We start from the raw sequence: 23,246 nt of genomic DNA on the forward strand, positions 1-23,246 counted from the left end.
TTTAAAAATACATTCATGTGAAAGAGTTTATTTGAATGTTTTCTATCCATGTAACACTGTGACCAAATATTTTTCAATCAAGTATTATAAACAGGTGGTTATCGAGTTAGTATTAACCACTGGTGGACTTCCAGTATCGAGGAAAATGTGGAAATATCTAATCGTTGCTGGAAAACTAATCTGCCAGTTTCCCTTGGAATTGAAAATTACTTTCAAGCGAAAGAGTTTATTTTAATGTTTTCTATCCATAAAATATCCATATAATACATTTGGGTTTGTGATTTGTCAATCAAGTACAGTTAGCAGGAAAGCTTCTGAAGATTATTCTTCAGAACAAGGTTTTTCGTATCCTATATTGGATGCATAGAACCTTGTGCCTCCAACGTAACGCTCTCGTTTTCGAAGTCCCCCAAATATTCATTTATTCATTCATTCAGAATGGATTTAGATTCAACTTCAAACAAATGATCTCTAAATCAACGATAGTCCTACGTCACCCTTGCGGTTATACCATAGATATAACCCACTTCCTGTTTTTCACGCTCAAAACAATCAGGCATGTTGCTAGACATCAGAACAAGTTACCACATACGATTAGAAGTAATAATTTATTGTTAAAGAAGAGAGAAAAAAAATCGTTGGGGGCAATATAGATGCCGGTACACGTTAAAGGGTTAAATCAAATACAAAATAGCCAAATATATCACAAGTATAGTTTTTTTACATTTCGAATGGCACTTTGTGAAGAAATGTCAACACTTTATAAAAAATAGTATAATATAAAGTTCCCAACAATGTAACTGCGCCATGAACTAAACGTGAATATAAGCGAATGCATTGCTGCTCAAACCTCAGTTGATCTATAGGACTTGTCTGGTAAATACATAGGTGAGCTCGCGTTATACTCGCATTCGTTCTTTTTTATATGTTTTCTATTGGATTGCATAAACCCGTTTTCATTTCACAATGCGGATCATGTTCGTTTGTATTTTATTGAATGTGAATAAAATATACCAAAAAATTTATTCATCACCAGTTTCACTATCTAATGCATGGCTCTGTGGGAGCTAAGCGATGTGTGTGGATGTGTATTTCATGCCCACAACTCCTTAATACAAGAGTTTTCTTGTTCATTTACAGGTTTTCAATCATGAAATTATACACTGTATCTGATGGACCACCATCGCTTGCCGTACGAATGGCCTTGAAGGTATTGAATATACCACATGAACATATTCCTGTCGATTATGGCAAAGGAGAACACTTGACGGAGGAGTACGCTCTAGTAAGTTTATAGAAATATTATTTTAGAATGTCTAGCAAAATATGCAAAATAGGTTGTAAAGTCGTTTAGTGAGGAAAATAAGGTATTTGTTTAGCTTTCGAATGGGTGGCGCAAAAACAGATCACCCATTCTTTCTCTATGCGAATATATTTTTAGAGATCTCAGACAGCAGAATTCTGGATTATGTTTAAATAATTGAAGATCACACAATATTCATACAAGAGCCCAATCTTTTTTTTTAACTGGAACATGCAAATTGGTGTCATCAACTGAAGACAACAAATTGAAAATTTGAGATATTAATCTATTATTTTGTCTTATCGAGTACATTGAAGAGTGAATAGTTGCATCAGTTTCGCCTTGTCTTCTCCGGCCTGAATCATCTGTTATGGCGGGTTTACATTAGGGAGATCTATAGCTATTCGCGTTGACGTCGAAATGGTGTCGACATCTAGATACGACATTAGTTTGCATGAGGCCAACTATTCTCTATCAGATTAGTCTGTTCTAAGACAGTTTCAATTTGTTAAAATTTGTATGAATTTTTTTTCTTTGCGTTATTTGCCTACTAGAAATACGTTGTTCTGACCTCAGTTTAAATTATTTTCTATGAATTTTCAGATATTCTCACCAAAACTTACCATTATAATATAACATTATCTTTAGACACAGTTTTTGTGTGATATGTTTTCACTACTTGCAAGCAAAAGTGATTTTCATTTACATAGAGTACTAAATTGATTTGGAAATACTAATTTTCATTCATACTTTTGATGTTAAAAGCGTGTTCATTTCTTCTGCAAAACCATATTATCATGCCTACTCCCCCATTTCGTAATGCGAAGCTCAATGCCGTCAACGCGGATAGATGGATTTATTCACGTGAAAATAGGTGTAAACGGGTGAGAATAAATATGATACACTTATTCGAGGTATATATAACTGGAATAAATTCAGCATATGTAAACGCTTGTGAATTTCTCACTGGTGAGAAATCACTAAAGTTGGATGCAGTTCTACTTCAGGTGAATAAATTCACCAAAGATATGAATATATTCATTATAGAAGTTCACGCTAGTGTAAACGGTTGATGCGATTTCTATAAATCTCATCATATTTCTTCACATGAATATATCCCTAGTCTAAACCCACCCTTACATTTGGTTTGTCTTCATCAGCCGGGTGCTATGATTGATGCCAAGGCGCTTTTATCAATGTATAACAGGTGAAGCAACATCATCACTTCAATAAGAAGGGGATTACGGTTTGTGGAGCGGGGGTTGTTTGTTTTGTTATTGCTAGGATACGCTATTTTTGCCTTTTTACATGCGAGAGTGTGGAAATGAGAATGAAATACTACAAAATCACCCCTTCTATTTCACATAAATTCGCAAAAGCCGAACATAGTAGGCATCGTTCGAATAAGCGTCGTAGCAGTTTGTGGAGAGCCGCCGGCAGCGTTCTGATGCTGTTTATAAACAATACCGACAGCAATTCCAATATGGCTGAAAGTGCATTTCATTTGATTGTTTCACCTGATTGATTGGTGATTGGCGCCTTGATTGATGCTAGGATCGTTAGCAAAATCTCAAGCAGAACTGTCAGTGGGATACCCAATTCATATGAAAACAAAGGGAAAATGTCAGTGGGATACCCGATATGTTGGCTCCTGTCAGTTCAATGGGGGTTCTCTAAAGACGTCACCCACCTGGTCTTCATAGTTGTGTATGTTGAAGCTCAGCAGCAGCAGCTAATCGTTGAGTTTGATATTGCTGCAGAGCTATTGCTTATTCGAATTGACAAAACCTTCACCATCCCATGATGATGAAGGGTTCTTGTATATTCAGTGAATATATTTAACTCAAGTCGATCAACTTTCTGCATCCGTCAGTAATGTTTTCCTGCAAATTAAAGGAAATCTATAGCTATAGATGGATTTATTCACGCGAAGATAGATGTAAACCTATGTAAAAGGGTGTGAATATATATATATATATATATATATATATATATATATATATATATATATATATATATATATATATATATATATATATATATATATATATATATATATGATACACTTCTTCGAGAAATTTATAATTACTTTGAATAGAAAAAATTCAGGGATATGTAAACGCTGGTGAATTTCTCACTGGTGAGAAATCACTAAAGCTGAAAGCAGTTCTAATTGAGGTGAATAAATTCATCGAAAATATGAATATATTCATTATATAAGTTCGCGCTAGTGTAAACGGTTGATGCGATTTCTATAAATCTCATCATATTTCTTCACATGAATATATCACTAGTCTAAACCCACAGTTAGTCTTTTATTACCTTTGAGTATACTATTCCGTCGCTCTATCCCAGCGATTTTCAACCGGTGGGGAATTCCCGCCTAGTGGGGAATTTGGTCATTAAAAGAGGGGAATTGTGCATGGGAATATTGCACATTTACTTCGTTTTGAAGATGACGATGATTAGCAAAAATTGCCACAAAAACTTTACTGGATACCCTAAAATTTTCGATCCTCGGCAAATCTGAAGTATAATGTTCAATCGAACAACTGCGCAATGTTCGAAACACTTTCGTCGGTGAATGATGATGGAACAGACGACGAAACAGTACAGAAGACCATAAAAAAGGAAATTGTACAGTATTGTCAAGACTTTTTACAACAAGTTAAACCTGAAACATATTTACCTTATAAAGGGTGTGTCACATCAAATTGCATCACGGAAAAAACGCTGTAGAAATTCGCCCAGTAGACCGATCCTTTTGAAATTTTTAGACAGTAAAATAAAAACCATTAAACAACTTTTGGCATTTTCTTTTTATTCATACTTCGAGCCCAAGCCCGTATGCTCGCACCTTCTTCTTTACCCCGTCCATAAGGTTCTGTACAACGTCAGGTTGTAGTTTTTTTTGAACAGAAATCCATTTTCTCTTGAAGTCCGCCTCCGATTTGACAACTTTTGGGTTCTTCCGGAGGGCCTGCTTCATAATCGCCCAATATTTCTCTATTGGGCGAAGCTCCGGCGCGTTGGGCGGGTTCATTTCCTTATGCACGAAGGTGACCCCGTTGGCTTCGTACCACTCCAACACGTCCTTTGAATAGTGGCACGAAGCGAGATCCGGCCAGAAGATGGTCGGGCCCTCGTGCTGCTTCAATAGTGGTAGTAAGCGCTTCTGTAGGCACTTCTTAAGGTAAACCTGCCCGTTTACCGTGCCGGTCATCACGAAGGGGGCGCTCCGCTTTCCGCAAGAGCAGATCGCTTGCCACACCATGTACTTTTTGGCAAACTTGGATAGTTTCTGCTTGCGAATCTCCTCCGGAACGTTGAATTTGTCCTCTGCGGAGAAGAACAACAGGCCCGGCAGCTGACGAAAGTCCGCTTTGACGTAGGTTTCGTCGTCCATTACCAGGCAATGCGGCTTCGTCAGCATTTCGGTGTACAGCTTCCGGGCTCGCGTCTTCCCCACCATGTTTTGCCTTTCATCGCGGTTAGGAGCCTTCTGAACCTTGTATGTACGCAGGCCCTCCCGCTGCTTGGTCCGCTAGACGAATGAACTTGACAAATTCAGCTTATTGGCGACATCCCGGACCGAACTTCTCGGATCACGTCTAAACTGCTTAACTACGCGCTTGTGATCTTTTTCACTGACGGAGCATCCATTTTTGCCGTTCTTCACCTTCCGGTCGATGGTTAGGTTCTCGAAGTATCATTTTATTACTCTGCTGACCGTGGATTGGACGGTTCCCAGCATCTTACCTATGTCCCGATGTGACAACTCCGGATTCTCGAAATGAGTGCACAGGATTAATTCACGACGCTCTTTTTCGTTCGACGACATTTTTCCAAATTTACGAAAAATTTACAGTGAAGCATGGCCAACGTGATCTATACACTCTTATCTGATTATAAGCGAAAGCTGAAGATATAATTCCTAAAAATTAAATTTCTACAGCGTTTTTTCCGTGATGCAATTTGATGTGACACACCCTTTATCAAAGAACAAATTTGGACATGGTTTGAAATGCCTTTTGACTGGCAGTGACGAAAGTTTCGGATCAACTTCAGAACAAACTCATAGATCTACAAATGATCGATTCTTATCCTGATATGCAGAATAATGTGCGATTCACATAGCACGTTACGGAGAAGAACGTCTACGTTCCGTCAACGTCTCCACCAATTCACACATGCAGTCAATGCTTCTACCAGCACCGTCACGTCAAATGCCAAACGAATGATTTATTTAATTTTATTCATGGTGTCGCCACCTACAACAATTTTAAATTGCAATGCCCTCTTTCAAATCAGCATGCCAGCATGCCAGATCTAAATTTTTAAAAATTCATTGAATTCAATTATTTAAATGCTTAAACCCCGTAGTCCGACCCTTATGCAACAATAATAATAAATAGAATAATTCTTTCAACTAGTCGCGAATGATTTTCACTCTGAAATTTGGAGCTAACAGATATGTTGGCATAAAAAGTACAGTAAGTTACTTATAAAGCGATATGCTGAGGCACCACTCAGTGTCGCATTGGAGTCGGTTTTGACCAGTAATTGGACATTTGCGACTTTCAATGTGGAGCCATAATTTGGGCCCCGAACTCAATGTTTACAAAAATGTCCAACTAGAGGTAAAAATGTCTAATTAAACAAACCCTGCCGGTCGTTTTCGTTGAACGTATGCTGACGGGTCGTTACGTTGCTGGTGTATGTGAATGTTTTCATGAGAATTGTATGGTAGAATCATTGACGTATCGTGACGTGACGGGACGTGAACGTGACGTGTATGTTGTATGTGAATCGCACTTAAGCGTTACGAGTGTTGTTGTCTTCTGCATAGAATTTATGTGAATCTGGATTTCATACAATGCTGCTGATGGGAACAAAACACCGTCTACAGACATGAATCTGAATTTCTAAATAATTGATCAGATACAAGTATAAAATCGAATTTATTGCGAATATTACATGAAAACCGTTGGTATTCTTACATTGCTTTACTGATATGTTACAGACTTTTTTTTACGAAATACTGATAGGTGTTCACTGGGATTAATTTTCGTAAAGGGAAAATTGTGCAAAAAAAAAAATGAGTGGGTTATATCTATGATATAACCGCAAGGTTCACGTGGAACTACCTTAGCTTAGCAATCATTCGTTTGTATTGATTAAATTATTGATTGAATGAAACAGTTTCCAAATTCAATTGAGTTCAATATATTTGCTCTGTGAGTGAAAAAAATGAACAAATGCCGTGTAAAGTCAATTCATTTATTGTGATTGATTGTTCTTCGTTACAAGTAAATTTAATGACGGACCTTTTACGTTTGGTATGATGACTAGAACAAAATATATGTACGGAAGAATTATCAAACGTTTGATGAACCAGCCTAAGGCTGAAAATCTTTCCAATAAAGACAAAAAAAAATTATCAAACGATTATTTTATTTTACATTTCCCTCTGAAGTTTACATCCCAAAAGTGTACATACTTCTCGAATCTCGAATTTGCTTGAAACTGGGAATTTCATTCGCTTCTAGTGGCTGCACGATTTTCCCAGGTTCCTAAGTTTAGAAGATCATGTTAGGACAGACATATTCCACTCTGCACAAAGGCAAGCGAGGACAAAAGTACTCGCAGTTTGCATTTATTTGCAGAGCCGATTTCCCCAGAAACCTCGGTTTTGAAGTCTGTGTTAGGGAAACACATTTCAATCGGAACAAAAATACCCCCGATTTGTATGAATTTGCAATGCCGATTTCCCCACGCTTCATGGATTTAAAGTCTGTGTTAGGGAAACACATTCCAGTCGGAACAAAAATACCCCCGACTTGCATGAATTTGAAATACCGATTTCTCCAGGCACCTTGGTTTAGAAATCTCTATTAGAGAACACATTTCGGTGGGAACAATACTTTCATGTATTTGCAATGCCGATTTCCCCAAGGCTGCTTGGTTTTGATGGCTGTGTTAGGGAAACCGTAAATCGGGCCAATCAAAACGATGCAGTTAGGGCGTTTAGATAACACTTGACATTTTACAGTTATTCAATTGTTCATTTCATGAAAAATTATATTTTATTAATTGTGATAGACGCCTAGAAATATTTCCTATCAGTTCATGCAAACAACTTTCCGATTTGTTAAGAAATGTTCGAGTTATAAGCATTCGAATACGGGTAGAGTTAGCACACAAATCGGCAGAACAAATGTATGTGATAAAAGGAAGTTCTTCCAGTTTTCATGAATTAAAACCATTTAGAGATTAGCTATTTGTAATGTATAGCATATCAAACAAATCTTAGAGAATTTCCGATTCGATTGGTATGTAAATCATGAGAATTCGTTTACAGTGAAAATAGTTATTAACGTTAACTTTATTTCATAAAAACGTGACCTGTTTTCTGATTTGACACCCTTCCTGAAAGACGTAGTTCTACGTCAAAAAACATTATGACCCGGAGCACACTGATCTCATCGCGCAAATCAATTTTGCAATGCCTAGAGTAAAGATTGTTTTCAACTTTCAGGAATAAATAATTAACAAAAAACTTTTCGCGGAATTTTTTGCGCGTTTTGCAAGTTAAATGTGTGAGTAACTAATATGCATCAAAACAATGAATGTATTAAAATATGTTGTACCAATTGAATGGAAAGTATCGTCAAGTAGTTTTTGTACACTCAATTTTGCGTGTACTGATTTTTCAACGGCTTTTGACAAAATCAACCTCAAAATCGCAGTAGCTGAAATTGAAAGGCTCGGGTTCCACGGCCCCTTTCTTACCGTTCTTACCTCGTCAATCGTGAAATGTCGGTGAAAATAGGCGACATTATGGGCCTGATCACGAATGTCACTTCACAGTGAAAATGAATTAATTTGTATGCAAGGTTATATACGCTTCATTTGGTTTTCGCCGTGAAGTGGCGTTCCTTATATATCTACTACTTTTCGTGTGACATTTGGCGCTCATCACATCAGGGAAGACATCTGGGTCCATATATTTTCCTCTTCTTCCCCAGAATCGTCTGGTATTGAATGAGGCCATTGGCTCTCTGGAAACCGGAGAAATTTCGGACCACTAAATCAAGTACTCTCACTGTTGAAGGAAGGCCCAACGCCCCATTTCGTTGCTTCGTCTGCTGGGTTCAGTTCAGATCGGAGCCAACGCCATTCTTCTCGTTTCGCCATTTCCAGAATTTCTGCTACCCGATGGGCTACGAACGGTTGATATATGTGAGGATTCTTGTTGATCCAATTGTGAACTGTTTGCGAGTCTGTCCAGAAATACCGTTTGGAGATTGAGAAAGTGTGACCATCCACCAGCTTCATCAAGCGCGAGCCCAGGACACAGGCCTGAAGTTCTAGTCTAGGAATACTCAAATGTTTGAGTGGGGCTACCTCGCCTTGGCAACAACCAACAATATCCCTACCTCTCCTTGAGCGTTAATCGTATGGAAGTAGCATGCTCAGGAATAGGCAGTTGGGTTAGCATCAACAAAGACATGAAGCTGGACATTCTCAAATCTGAAGCTATATGGGCGACCAAAGTAACAGTGGGGAATTCGAACTTTATTTATGTCATACAGTATTTTTACCCAATCCCGCCAGCGCTGAAAAATGTTATTAACCACTAACTCATCCCACTTCGTTCCAGCACGCCACAATCTTGGATAAGAATTCTACCGAATATAAGATACGGTGTTAGAAGGCCCAACGGGTCGAAAAGAGTCATCACGCATTGTAAGATTTGACGCTTAGTAGGTATTGTGTCGTTTTCGATTATTTCCCTGATGTTTTCTCGCATGGTCGTCTCGAAATGTATCACATCCTCTTAAATGTTCCACAGCGTACCCAGCACACGTTCGAGAGTACAAGCACTCTCTAAATTGAGATTTTTCTCAACATTTTTCGCATTTTCTCCTAGGTGCTTCAGAACTGCCGGACTGTTGGAGCACCAGTTGCGGATTTCGAAATCCTCTCTTCTGTGTACCTCTCTAAAGGCTGTTGCCACTCGTTTGGCTTCTTCTTCGTCGGGGCTGGTTGAGCCGAATGTAGCTACATCTATCACAAATATTTCAAGATCGTGGGAAGAATCAGGGGACCATAGGAAACATTGTGAGTACCGGACGAGCCAACGGAAAAATCTGGTGAAACATCTGCTTAACTACTACCACCTGGTGTTTCCGAAAATGGAAGATAACTGGTGGTAAAGACAACAACGGGCCCTTTCAATAGCATGCCATTCAACGAAACACCATCGATTTTCGCGGAGGCGTCCCATATGAGGCGAACTTTCGAAGGCTTTTTTGGGTTGACTACTGCACCTAAGGGCAGGAACCGAATTCTACGAGGATCGACAGCTACTAATTCTCCGAATGATGCACGATGAGCATAACCTTTGTCGATGTATTCTTGTATCTGACGCTGAATATTTTCCAGTGTAGCCTTTTGGTGGCCATTGGATAGCTGTCTGGAAATTCAAATTCGTCGAATTTCCACAGGAGCCTGACATGAATCGATTGCCAACTGAAATTGTGTTTTTTGTAGTATCTTTAACGCCCGTTGATCTTCCTTAGGCATACACTCGTTTCTTGGACGAGCCCCGACTTCCTCGATCGAAAAATACGTCTTGATCCTTTCATCCATAACTTCATCTCTGTTGCAAATGTTCCTTTGACCGCCATATACGCACCATCCAATGCGAGTTTTCAAAGCCACTGGATTATCATCTTCTTCTTCCCGTGTCTTCAAGTGTCAGTTTGAGATTGTCAATTCCAATAAACAAGCGAGGTACAGCGCCACGGTACCCTTCGATTGGAATTCCTTGTAGGTGTTGATAGTGCAGTTTCATGTCATTGATTGGTAGCGTTTGCACTGGTAGGTCTAGTGACTGGATTGTTCCGACATCATTCAACCAATAACGCTTCATCTTTCCGATTCCTGATATTTCGAATGTAACCCGCTTGGATTGCTTTTCCTCACGTGTCACCTTTCTCGTCCATTTCAAGCATAGTGGCTTATCATAGCCATCGACTTCGAGATTGTCCGCCAAACTGCTCTCTATCATCGTAAGAGACGAGCACTTATCCAAAAAAGCCAATGTACCTATACTACCAGTACGTCCGTAAAGGGTAACTGGTACGATGCGGAAAAAAAGTTTCGAAAGTTGATCTCGATGCACATGATGATCTTCTGTATGACTTTTCCTCTGGGCTGCTTGTATTGAGGAGGGGGAGTGTAACAATGGGTGATGGCGATACTGACAACCATCGACACCACAACGAGTGGGCATGAACTTCGTCCGTGACCAAAGAGACATGTACGACGAATTGCTTTGCTTTGTATCGTTTTCCAACGCTCATCGATTGACATGGCCAAGAAGACCCTGCACTCCTTCGCTCGGTGTCCGTATTTCCGACAAATCAAACATTCAATTCCCGCTGAATCAACGGGACGCTTTTCAATTTCTATTTCCTCCAAGCATTTCTCATTATCAGCATGAACGAAACTCTGGTCTATTCGTCTTTGCTTTGCTGACTGATCGTTCGCTTGCATTGAACGATGACACGCTGTATGCATCTTCTGCAATCCCTTCCATAAACATGGTGAATGTCTTTAAATTGACGGTAGGAGATTGATTTCGGTAACATACCGGGTAGTTTGACCACCAGATCTTTCAGTAGTATTGGATAGGCTAAGCGTTCATGTAAGTTCGCTGCAACAAAATGGTCACAAAGTCCTTGTACCATTGTTCCGAACTTGATCATAGTTTCAAGTTTGTCGACCCTCGGAATCGGAGTGGATTTAACTTTTTCGACGAACTCTTTAATATCAGAGTATTTCAGGGCGGCCAAATCGCATCCTTAACTCTATCGCCTGAGGAACGGACGCTGAAAGGATTAATCGACTGCGCACGCATTCCCTTTCAGGCAGCGCTGGAGGCGAATCATATTTTCACCGTTACTATACCCGCAGGTCTCCGTCGTATAATTATAGTTGCTGATGAACACGGGCCAGTCCGCGGGGTGAAAACGGATAAATCACGTGGAAGGACCTGTCTGGTGGCTAGTTGCTCTTGTGACGGCTAAAATCTTGTTATAGCACCATCCTGAGGCTGTATTTGTTCCGTTGCTACTCGATGGTGAAAATCACTCTGCTCCGAGCCCTCCTGCAAAATTTCCGGGCTGCTCCTGAGCAGTTGACAAACGGTGGTTTAATAGGGAAAAGGTACCATCCGACTGCTCTTGAAAGCGTGTCTCTTCGCTGTGGTCGGTATCGATATCGTATGCTCCACTGGTGAAATATCCCAATTCACATCGTTGATATGGAATAAAGATTGCTTTGTGCTTCCAGAAATATTCCTGCTGACTTTAGGAAGCGCTCCCTTATTCATCGTAATGGGCGTGGACTGATTTGGTTGTTTATGTTGTTGCAGTTCAACCTGAAGCTGAGTCAATTGAGCTTGCAGCGCCTGAATTTGCTGCTGTGACTCCTCTTCCCGAAGCTTTAGTTTCTCACGCAACTTCTCGACCAGCGAAGGCTCTGTGAATTCAGGTGTCACTGATTACCCGGTCTGATCGACCGATTTCGGTAATGATTGTGTAACTGGAAGATTATCCGTGCTGGTAATAGTTCCTTTCACTGCGCATTCGTTCGCGTCTGTAGTTATTGGTTCCTCTGCCTGTTTGAGCACCCACTGATTGGTACGGGTAGATGAGCTCACAACGCTGCGGCAGCTGCGAGCACTACGATTTTCGCTCTCTTCTCGCAGGATCATCAGCTGATGTTTCTCTTCCAGGTGTCTTTTCTGCAATTCGTGCTCTTTTAGCATATGCTGCCTCTCCAACCTTTGTTGTTCTGCTAAGCGGGCCAAATATTGTTCATGTCGCAACTTCTGACGATGGGTCCCAGACCTGGCTGAAGTAATAGAAATACTCTCGAGTGTGTTTTGAACAGGTACACATCGCGAACAGATCCAATCGCGATTTGCTATGGAAGCTGTAACTCCAGCACACGAGAAGTGCCACCACTTTTCGCATTTGTCACAACAAACATAATTATCGGCAGTATGAGGCCTATCACAAGCTACACAACCGGACATTTCCAACTCAGTTGTCTTTTTTTTTTTTTTTTTTTTTTTTTTTTTTATAGAGGTGAGGAACGCTCTTCCAGCCTTATCTGGGAAGGGATAACCCAGACGTCGAGTGGGGATCGCACCCACAAAAACCAAGCCCTCTACTCGTAGCCTCATTCCCCCCGGGACCACATCTAGGCGACTACTTCAGGGGGCGGCTGTGCTCATGCACTTCACGAGTTTTCAACGCTAACTAGCGTTGATCCTTCCCTTTTTCTCTATACATCTCATTTACGTTTCCGTTGTACTCCGCCACGCACATCTGCTGCACAGGCTTCCTTTTACCCGTCGAGACGTGTACCGATTAGGAATTGCCCTCCAACTTGACGCGCAACCCGTCACAGTCACCCTCGCGGGGTTTCTCACCTGTCGAGACGTGAACCGATTAGGAAGCGCCCTCCATCTTGACGCGCGCCCAGTCACAGCCACCCTCGCAGGATTTCTCTTCCCAACGGAGCGCCGATTAGGCAGTGCCCTCCAACATAACGCGCACTCCGTCACAGCAACTCTCGTGGGGTACCCGCCGATTTGATGATGCTCTCCTAGGCTCTCGCTCCGCCGAAACGATCCTCGCAATGTTCCTCTCTCCATCCACCAACAGGCATTGCCAGCATTTTCTTGGCCCTGCTCTCCAGATTCCGCTTACCCGTCGAGACGTGTACCGATTAGGAATTGCCCTCCAGCTTGACGCGCAATCCGTCACAGTCACCCTCGCGGGGTTTCTCACCTGTCGAGACGTGAACCGATTAGGAAGCGCCCTCCAACTTGACGCGCGCCCCGTCACAGCCACCCTCGCAGGATTTCTCTTCCCAACGGAGCGCCGACTAGGCAGTGCCCTCCAACATAACGCGCACTCCGTCACAACGACTCTCGTGGGGTACTACACTTTGCAACAGCCCTCGCATTTGTTCCTCTTCTATGGTCAGGGGTTATTACTACGCTGGTCGGCCCTCCACTTCCGCTGTAGCTCGGACATGATGTGTATGATCACACTGTTCACAGCGTTCCAGGTGCCCTCATCGCGACACATTTTCTCTACTATGTTCCCGGCATGAAGGGCAGGCAGCCCCTCGCGTCTTGCGGTGAACCTGGGACACACAAATACCACGTGTTCTGGTGTTTCCTCCACATCTTCACACTCCGGACAGAGTGGCGACGTTGCGTGCCCGAACCGGTGCAAATATTGCCTGAAGCAGCCATGTCCAGACAGGAACTGTGTCAGATGAAAATTCACCTCCCCGTGCTTCCTGTTCAGCCAGGTCGATAGTACCGGTATGAGCCCATACGTCCACCTGCCTTTCTCCGCCGTGTCCCATTCCTGCTGCCACTTCAAGAGTGATTCTACTCTCGCTGTTTTCCGGATACCCCTGATTTCCTTTCGTCTGTAGCACTCTCTGTCTTCCGCCAGAGTGATGCCAATAGGGATCATGCCGGCGATAACGCAGACTGCCTCCAACGAGATCGTCCTATACGCGCTCGCAACTCGCATCGCCATGAGCCGAAACGTACGGTCCAGTTTTCTACGATTCCGGTGGGTTTCGAGAGCCGCAGACCAGGCTGGTGCTCCGTACCGCAGTATGGACGAGGATACAGCAGCCAGGAGACGCCTTTTGCTACTGCAAGGTCCTGCGTTATTCGGCATTATTCTCGCTATCGCGCTAATGGACTTCTCTGCTTTCTCGCAGACGTAGTCGACGTGGTTGTTGAAATTCAGCCGGTCGTCGATCATAACTCCCAAATATTTCAACCTACGCTTAGAAGGTATCACGTGTTCCCCGACTGTAATTTCCGCTCGCTGCACGGCTTTGCAGTTACTCACCAACAATACTTCCGTTTTATTATGAGCAATCTGCAGTTTCGCTGCTTGCATCCAGTTCTCTACTGAGACGATGGACTCGATTGCAAGCATCTTCACCTCTTCGAGTGTCTCGCCTGCCACTGTGAGAGCGATATCATCCGCGAAGCCCACGATCTCCACGCCTTTGGGAAGCTTCAGATTCAGTACACCGTTATACATTACGTTCCAGAGCGTTGGGCCCAGGATAGAGCCTTGTGGTACGCCGGCCGTTATATTCAACGTTGTCCGCCCCATGCTCGTCTCGTAGACTAGGACGCGGTTCTGAAAGTAGCTTCCTAGAATTCTGCACAGGTACCCAGGAACCTTCATACGGTGTAGGGACTCGGCAATGGCTTCCCAGCTAGCGCTGTTGAAAGCATTCCTCACGTCGATCGTTACTATAGCACAATGTCGGTCGCCCCTCCGCTTTTGCTGTGATGCCTTCTCTGCTTTTTCAACCACTGTCCGGATAGCATCAACGGTGGACCTGCCTTTCCGGAATCCAAACTGCATCTTTGACAGACCATGGTCACTCTCCGTACATTTCGTCAGTCTGTTGAGAATAATCCTTTCCAAGAGTTTCCCGAGCGTATCCAGCAGGCATATAGGCCTATAGGATGTTGGTACCCCCGGGGGCTTTCCTGGTTTTGGCAGCAACACTAACTTTTGGATCTTCCATTTCTTAGGAAAGTGACCATCATCCAGGCATTTCTGTAGCACTATCCTGAAGATGCCCGGGAACGCCTGAATCGCCGTTTTCAAGGCCGCGTTGGGGATTCCGTCGGGGCCGGGCGCTTTCTTTACCTGCAGTCTCTTCTCCACTGCTACCAGTTCTTCATTGGAAACTTGAGAACGTTCGGTAGCTATTTCGGCGTACGGTGTCGGTGGCCATATCGTAGGATCATGCATCGGAAATAAACCCTCCACAATGACCTTCAGCTTCTCGGGACACGATTCGACGGGCGTCACAGGTCCTCTGATCTTCGCCATCACGACTCGATACGCGTTGCCCCATGGGTTGGCATCTGCCTCTCGGCACAGCTCCTTAAAACAGTTCGCTTTGCTCATTGTAATTTCCCGTTTCAAGGCGGCTCTAGCTGCTCGGTACACCGTATTACGTTCCTCTCTATCAGCACTGTTTCGTGCTCTCTGAGCGCGTCTTCTGGCTCGAAGACAGCTAGCGCGAAGGTTGCGGAGAGAGTCGTTCCACCAGTAAGCTGGGCGTCTTCCATTTTTTGGTGCAACTTTCCTCGGCATGGTAGTGTCGCATGCTCTCACCAGTAGATCTGTCAACTTTTCTGCGTTCCAATCTGAAACTCCGCTATCTAGACGAAGTGCTTCGACGAAAAGGTCCTTGTCGAAAGCATTCGTCTTCCACTTCCGCTCACAGCTTGTTGTCCTCCGAACTCGCACGTGGTTTCGTTGACCGATTCTGTACCGGATCGCCTGGTGATCACTGTGCGTATACGACTCGCACACTTTCCACTCCGTACTCGCTAACAGCGACGGACTGCAAAAAGTAACGTCGATGATGGATTCGCGCCCATCTTTCCGGAAAGTGCTGGTGGTACCTTCGTTCAGTAACGTTACTTCCAGCTTTGCTAGAGCTTCCAGTAGACTGTACCCTCTGATGTTGGTGCATCTACTTCCCCACTCCACCGCCCAGGCGTTGAAGTCGCCTCCAATGACGATCGGTGTTCTACCAATTAGTTCCTCGGTCATTGCGTCTAGCATCAGGTGGAATTGATCAGTTGTCCATCTCGGGGGTGCGTAGCAACTACACATGAAGATTCCATTAATTTTGGCGATTACGAAACCTTCATGTGAACCTCCAACCACTTCCTGGATAGGATATCTGCCCATCACCTGTATTGCAGCAATCCCTAAACTATCCGTCGCCCAGCTGCCGTTATCACGGGGTACTCGGTACGGCTCCGCTATGATTGCAACGTCGCATTTTGTCTCTGTTGTCGACTGCCACAACAGTTGCTGAGCTGTGTTGCAATGGTTCAGATTGATCTGAATTATCTCCGTTACTGCGATTCTGCTAACGCCTTCTTATACACTTGGGACACTTGAAGCTTCCTGTCGCATGGTCGCTGCCGTTCTCTGGTTTGCAGAGCAGGCATTTCGGTTGCTTCGTGCAGTCTCTCGCAACGTGCCCTTTCTCACCGCATCTCCTGCACAGTTCAGACCTGTCGGGGCCTGTGCAGCTTCTTGCCTGATGTCCAAAGCCCATGCACTGGAAGCATCGCTCCATCCGCTTGGTCACCCGGGGCACCATCTTCAGCGAGCAAACCGACCAGCCAACTTTTATTTTGGTCGTTTCTACCATCTTATTGGCTGCGACTGTTGAGAGCCGTATCGACGCCGTCTGCGTACCACCATACGCCTTCCTCATACGGATCGTCATTGGTGTATTGTCCAGCTTACACTGTTCTATCAACTCGCGCCTCAGCTCCTCGTCTGTCGTGATTTCGTCCAGATTTCTGCATTCGACCACTGATTCCTGGGAAAGAGCCCTCACCTTCACTTCCTCACCGAGCGACTTCGCAACCAGTTCCTTGAAGGCTGAACTTTTGACCGCCGGATCCCTCTTGAGCTCGAAGAGCATCTCTCCTTTCTGGGTACGCCTGGTTTTCACCACCTTCTCTCCCAGTTCTTTCAACTCCGAATCGTCCCTCACTTTCCGTAGAAGTGATGCATAAGTCACTCCTTCCTTCACCTCGACGATCAGGGCCTCTCCCTTACTACGCTCGCGTCGGGGCCTAGGTTTTTTTGTCTCCTGCACCCCTTTCTTCTTTTCTTCTTTCTTCTTTCGTTTCTCCGTCTGTTTTTCGACAGTGCGCCATCCACTGCCTTCACCTTCCTTTTTGTTTCCCAGGTTATCATTTTTAACCTTCTTCAGGTCTTCTTCATCCCCTGGGGTATCCCTCTTCCTTTTGTCCGATCGTGGATTTCGTGGCGTCTTCGGCGTCTCCTGTATCTCGACGGACATCTTCACCCTTGCTTCAGCGAGTGCTTTTTCGACAACCTCTGCTCGCGTGATCATCTCCTTCTGTTCACGGTCAGCAGCCGTAACGGCCGATTTGATGCTTGTGACTAAATGTTTTATCTTAGTATGGACATTGTTTTTGTCCTTAATGAACTCGTAGAGTTCATTCACTTTTTTCTTGACCTCCATCAAGCTTGACCTCCCGACCTGCAGCCCTTCTAAAGAAGTGGTGGTGTTGGCTTTATGCGTTAGCACTTGTATCAGGCTACTCTCTCCTTGTTGTGGATCCTGTTGGTGTCCTGTAGGATTCGCTATGGCTGTCTGGTTGCGAATTGGTGATCTCTGGAGCTTACCGCTCCTTGCGAACACGCTCGCCTCTCCTGTTGGTGTGTCTTCATTACCGTCGTTTCGTCTGTTGAATTGTTCGAAGGTATTCATGTCTGTTGGGTCCCAACTTCGGGCCGCTATCTCCGCTCGTTGTACATAGTCGCTATCAGTGATCCCATGGTTATCTATGCAAGCAGTGAGGCCATGCAGGGGTTGACACGGTCCTTCATGGGGACCGTGTTCAGAGCCAGATCAGCGCAAGTCAGGAATGTGACATCTGACGCCTAGTACCTAGTGCCTGAGCCTAGACGAGCATCGAACGTACCCGAAGACTTGCCAAGTTATTACCGGGACGGGGGCAATCGCACTATTAGCCCACACGCCGTTTCAGGAAGGTGTCACTCTTCCTTACTCAGGGAACAGGATAGTACGACTGTCAGCCTTCAGCGTCGTGTTGAAATCGTTTCCGTAACGTGTCCATTTTCCATGTCGTAACCAGTATGTCGTAATCAGGATCTTACTGGCGTCGATCCTGATGTGCTTGGCACTCCTTGCGTTGCTCCTGTACACGGTATTTCCCCCGTGCAATCTCCAATAGGCTTTACCGCGCCCTTACTCGCGTTGTCACCCGATAAGTCGCCTCATACGACAGGGACAGGGACCAAGACCCGAAGTGCTATTCTAGGCCGGCAACTCCACGGCCACCAACTCAGTTGTCTAAACAGAATCATTTGTATGTATGATCGAATTATTTGAAGAATGTTGTAGTGGACGGAAAAAATAGCTTATTAATGAAGCGCTTCAAAGCTGAAATTTTAAGACCTGTCAGAAACTATGTGAATAAAAAAGACGGGTGGGTAATGTCAGGGACATAACCGGAGTGACGTAGGACTATACAAAGGGGACAGCTTTTGTTAAATATATATTTTAAATATATTGTTTTATTTTCTTCTCCTACTTGAATACCTACCTATCTACCTGAAAAATGGATTAGTTCACTGTTTACTCTTTATGAATATGTTGATGGTTCTGAACAGAACCTTTGGTGTTGTGTTTTTGTTATCACTCGATATTCCCACTCGCCACAGCTTTCACAGTTGGAAAATTTCTTCCTATCCAGCTTGTGACATGTTGTTCAGTAAATTACATTTAATGCGACGTGCCGGAGAAACACTTTGCCACTCACTGAAACTAATTGTTGCCTTGATGAGCGCCGAACCGAAGCTGCTCTGTTCTTGATGCGGGTTTTCTGATTGTCGTGAGCAGCTTTGCAAGCCAACTCGAGCACTCCGACGGCCGAAACTCTATAATCGCTGTTAGGTATACTGGTGCTCCGGCACCAATCCGTTCGGCCTAGTTACCCTTGCGGAGCAATCAGTGAATGCGACCAACAGGAAACTGGAGACTTGCACGGTTCGAGTGAGACTTTGCCTTTCCCTTAACTTGTCCTCCTTTGTTACGTCCACGATGCCGATGCCGTACAACCACACGGGTTTACGGTTTGAAAGAAAATATGATATTTTTTTGGGGTCCGCGTGTTTTATACTCTAGCGGTACACACTCACAGGATAGAGACAAATCGGCAGACTCAGCCAGAGGGGCGAGTCCAACGAGACGAACGAATGAGCGTTAAAAGGGAGCGATGGCAAAAAAATTCATTCATTACGATTTGTTCGCTCGTTGGATTCACATGCAGGCTAAAAAGGGTCCTTTTCAGGATCACAAAATTATCTTCAATCTAAAGAGTTTATTGTTTTGTTGTCACTCGATATCCCCATCTTGTTCGGCTAAACCTTTCTGTTTAGCGATTGCATTTGCCACTCGCCTCAGCTTTCACAGTTGGAAAATTTCTTCCCATCCAGCTTGTGACATATTTTACAATAAATTACATTCAATGGCACGTCGCATTACCACCACTCAGTATCGGATTGGAGGTAATTTTAACCTGTAATTGAATATTTGCGAAGACAGTGGTACAGTGTCGGCATTCAATGTGGGGTCATAATTTGGACCCCGAACTCTATGTTTACAAAAATGTCCAACTAAATATGTCGCATTACAGGTCCGTCCAATTAGCTAAATGTCGAGATAAGTGTAAATTACTGTACTTTCAATCTAGAAGCAATTTAAGAATTGGTGAAAATCAATAAGCTCAGAACAACTGCCAAATTCACATACTCAAACAAATGATCTCCTGGCAAACAAATTATGAAAAAATCAATTTGTGTTTTATTATTATTTTGGATATTGTTTTAGAAAGCATTGAACAGTATTTCCTAAACTCTTTTTTGGAAGGTTTAATGGCCCTGAAAAGCGCCTTGTTTTATGGAATGGTTCCAATTTAGAAAACTTTGTACTCGTGGTTTTGAAAAAACCATTTCGAACGCCCTCGATGCCGCCTTGTTCTGGATTTGCCACCAAAGCAGATTGATAAAAAAAAACATTTTTTCTTCTGCTACCAGCTGCCGTTTTGCGATTGCGTTTGCCACTTGCCACTCGCTGCAAATGCTAGTTGTCTTGATGTCCTCCGAATGTGTTCTGATCCGAATGCAGTTTTTTTAATCGTCGCGAGCAGCTTTACCAGCTAACTCGATCACTTCGGCGGCCGAAACTAAACACGGTTCGAGCGGGATTTTGCCTTTCCCTTCACTTTTCCTCCTTTGCTATGTCCTGACATGGCTGCTTGTGTTGGTTTGTTGATGTGATGTGATGCGAAACAATGTGGTGTACGGTTTGGATGAGAATGATCGTTACGGCAGCGGAGCGGGGATTTTTAAGCTGACTGGCTGGCTCGAGAATTACGCATGTGTGAGACTGCGACCAATGTTTCGTTCATTTTTTTCTTTTTCCTTTCCAATCGTGCTTCATTCTATTTCGCTGCTGCTCTGGTTGCCCGTTTTGGTCGGTACGATTTGAGGAGCACAAAATGGACCAATCAAAAATGGGCACATAGTGCATTTTGACAATGCTTGATATTTCACAATTATTCAATTATTTATCTCAAGAAAAATGAAATGTTATTCGTTATGATAGATGCGTAGATATATTTCCTATCAATTGATGCAAAAACCTTTGCGATCTATTGAGAAATGCTCGAGTTATAAGCGTTCCAAATCTTGCAATTTTTCCTACTTGTTCAGTGCCTAGATTTCCATTTCACCCCCTATATCTTCCGGTTAGACGTAGTCCTACGTCAAAATATATACTACATACAATTAAGTTTCCTAACAACGCTAACAACGTAATATATCCAATAGATTTCGCTTTGTCAATCCAATTCGCCTAAGCTGAAATCTATTGTACAATCCATTAGGTCTGCTACTGATATTAATTTAGATCTCTCAATACCTACTTCTTATTTATCAATGGATTAATTCAGTATTTTTTAATTAATATAAATTTTTGTCGCATTCAATGATTATCCTAAGCATCCGTGGTAAATACCGGCATAAAACAATAAACCGAGATGTCAAACCGTTGTAGCTGATGGCTGCCTTTGTTGTGCAGGGCTACCTACATCGTCCGGGTTACCAGCAGGGTTGCCATAATAAACTCTGTAATTTTGGTCCCAAGAAATCTATTTATCTGTGTTTTTTCTCAGAAAATCTGTATTAACCCTTTGCGGTCGTTTGTCTGCTTTCAGCCACCACAGCAAACAAGTATACTAATATTATCATTTATGCAAAAATGTATCAGTTCACAATTTTTCTGAACGAATTTTAATGTCTTGTGAGTTTATTGGTTCGTGAAACGATACTATTATGTGTAATAGAGAACGGTAATCAGTATAAACATAGGTTGTCATCCATGCTTGAGGAAAGGATTGATGGAAAACTCCATGTATTGCGGCACTGTGTAGATGTAAAGAGCATTGGTCTGTATGTTGAAACAGAAAAATAAAAAACGAAAGACGCTAAACTATTTATTTTTGTGATACATGCGAAAGATATCACACGAAGCAGAATTATGGCAAATATTTTTTAAACAAACATAAACATAAAAACATTGTTTAGTAAATACTTATCAGAAGTTTACAAAAAATGAAAAAAAAACTGTTCATCTTTCATAATCTCACAAAGTTATACATCACTGCTTTTTCGTAAAAAAATAATTGCGATCAGTACGACACACATATCGAAATTTAATAGGACCACAAAGGGTTAAATTTATTAGTTCAATCTTAAAGCATAAACTTAGCTTTAGTATAATTGATAGTCATAGTTATTATGAACTTGGCGATGTTGATGGTATCCATGTAAAAAACGTAATCACTGTGCTTTAGTAGGACTAAGATAGACAGTGTTATTTATTTATTGTAAAGTTATCCGATGACGCAGACTTTTGCATTTTTTCGCCTTAGATTGAACATTAGAAAGCAGTACTGCACGCTACATATGAATGATAAAATGACTCTCATTCAGACTGATTCCAATCTTTTTTTTTAGACTTTCAGCCTTCTGGGCTGGTTCGTCTCAGCAATAACGACCGAAACCATGCCGCGATGTGCGATTACAATAAATTTTAATTTATTTTACATGCACATACGGACTAGCAACTAACAATAGTACCATAAACAAGAAACAAATTTCATCACGAGAGTTTCCACACATTAGAGCTTTTGTTTTTTTTTGACGTAGAACTACGTCTTTTATTAACCCTTTCCCGTACAACATCGAGTCTCACTCGTGGTGTACTTGCATAACATAGGGCGCTAGAACCCTCAGCAGAGTAATGAAATCACTTGATATGTGATTTATTAAATAATACGGGAAGGGGTTAAGGTTGCCAAATCATAAAAAAATATAGGAGGTTGTGTTCAAGATATGACCGCATTGTTGACGTAGAACTACGCTGTTATTTTTTATAAGTCGCTTGTTTATACCTTCGGATATAATTCTATGATGCTGAATCAGTAGAATCAGTTGACGATAATTGATTGATGATTCATTCTTGCCCTCGCAAAACAATACACTAGCTGATCGTATGTTGCAATTTATTTCATGTCAATGCATTGAAAATTTACCTCGAACGCTATTCCGGTTGCCTTTTTCGCAATTGACATAGACTCGGCTACAGTCGATTATACACATGTTGCACCAGCACCATTATTCCACATCTCATAACTACATCAATATATCTTTGGCACCCTATGGAAACAACAACAATGACAACACTTGCAAGTATCAAATATCATGCTACATGTTATTTAGTATTGCCTCAAAGCAATCGCACCTCTAGGCATCGTTCGTACAACGTAAACCAAGCGCCAAACAAGCGTTCGTCATAGCATGCATACATAGCCATACATTGGTGGCTTGAAACTACTAGCAATATAAACACTTCTCATCATTTTGCGCTATTCTCAAACGAAACGCTTCTGTTAATATTACTGGCCTCGAAAAAAGTTGCATTACTTTCTCATGATCGAGAGGAGCGCAGCTGTCACCCTTAGTGGAGGAAGTTTTGCTACTGGTAAGCGAAACCTAATCACATACAAAATTCCAGAACGACATTTACTTGGTGAATAAACAAGCGAAATAAACTCTTTTTGTTAATATCAACAACCTCGAGAACAGCAGCAATGCTTCATTATGATCAATATTAGCGCAAATGCAATCCTAGTTGAAGGCAGTTTTGCGAC

At 42.7% G+C, this 23,246-nt stretch overlaps 1 protein-coding gene across 12 annotated transcripts in view; it reads left to right on the plus strand.

The window, feature by feature from the left end:
* The first annotated feature begins 607 nt into the window (after nt 1–607).
* The window catches only part of LOC129762337 (glutathione S-transferase 1), a 70,126-nt gene continuing 47,487 nt past the window's right edge, over nt 608–23,246 (plus strand). For 2 of the 12 annotated variants that reach the window (XM_055760529.1, XM_055760530.1), the window contains exons 1-2: nt 923–1,076; nt 1,141–1,285. In XM_055760529.1, the coding sequence (XP_055616504.1) occupies nt 1,075–1,076; nt 1,141–1,285 (147 nt within the window). In that variant the 5' untranslated portion in view covers nt 923–1,074. Of the gene's footprint in view, nt 889–922; nt 1,077–1,140; nt 1,286–23,246 lie in introns of those variants that run through there. The other 10 variants (XM_055760533.1, XM_055760536.1, XM_055760525.1 and 7 more) reach the window with 9 other exon arrangements.

The sequence above is a fragment of the Toxorhynchites rutilus genome, chromosome 1, assembly GCF_029784135.1.
Source record: "Toxorhynchites rutilus septentrionalis strain SRP chromosome 1, ASM2978413v1, whole genome shotgun sequence".
NCBI lineage: Eukaryota > Metazoa > Arthropoda > Insecta > Diptera > Culicidae > Toxorhynchites > Toxorhynchites rutilus.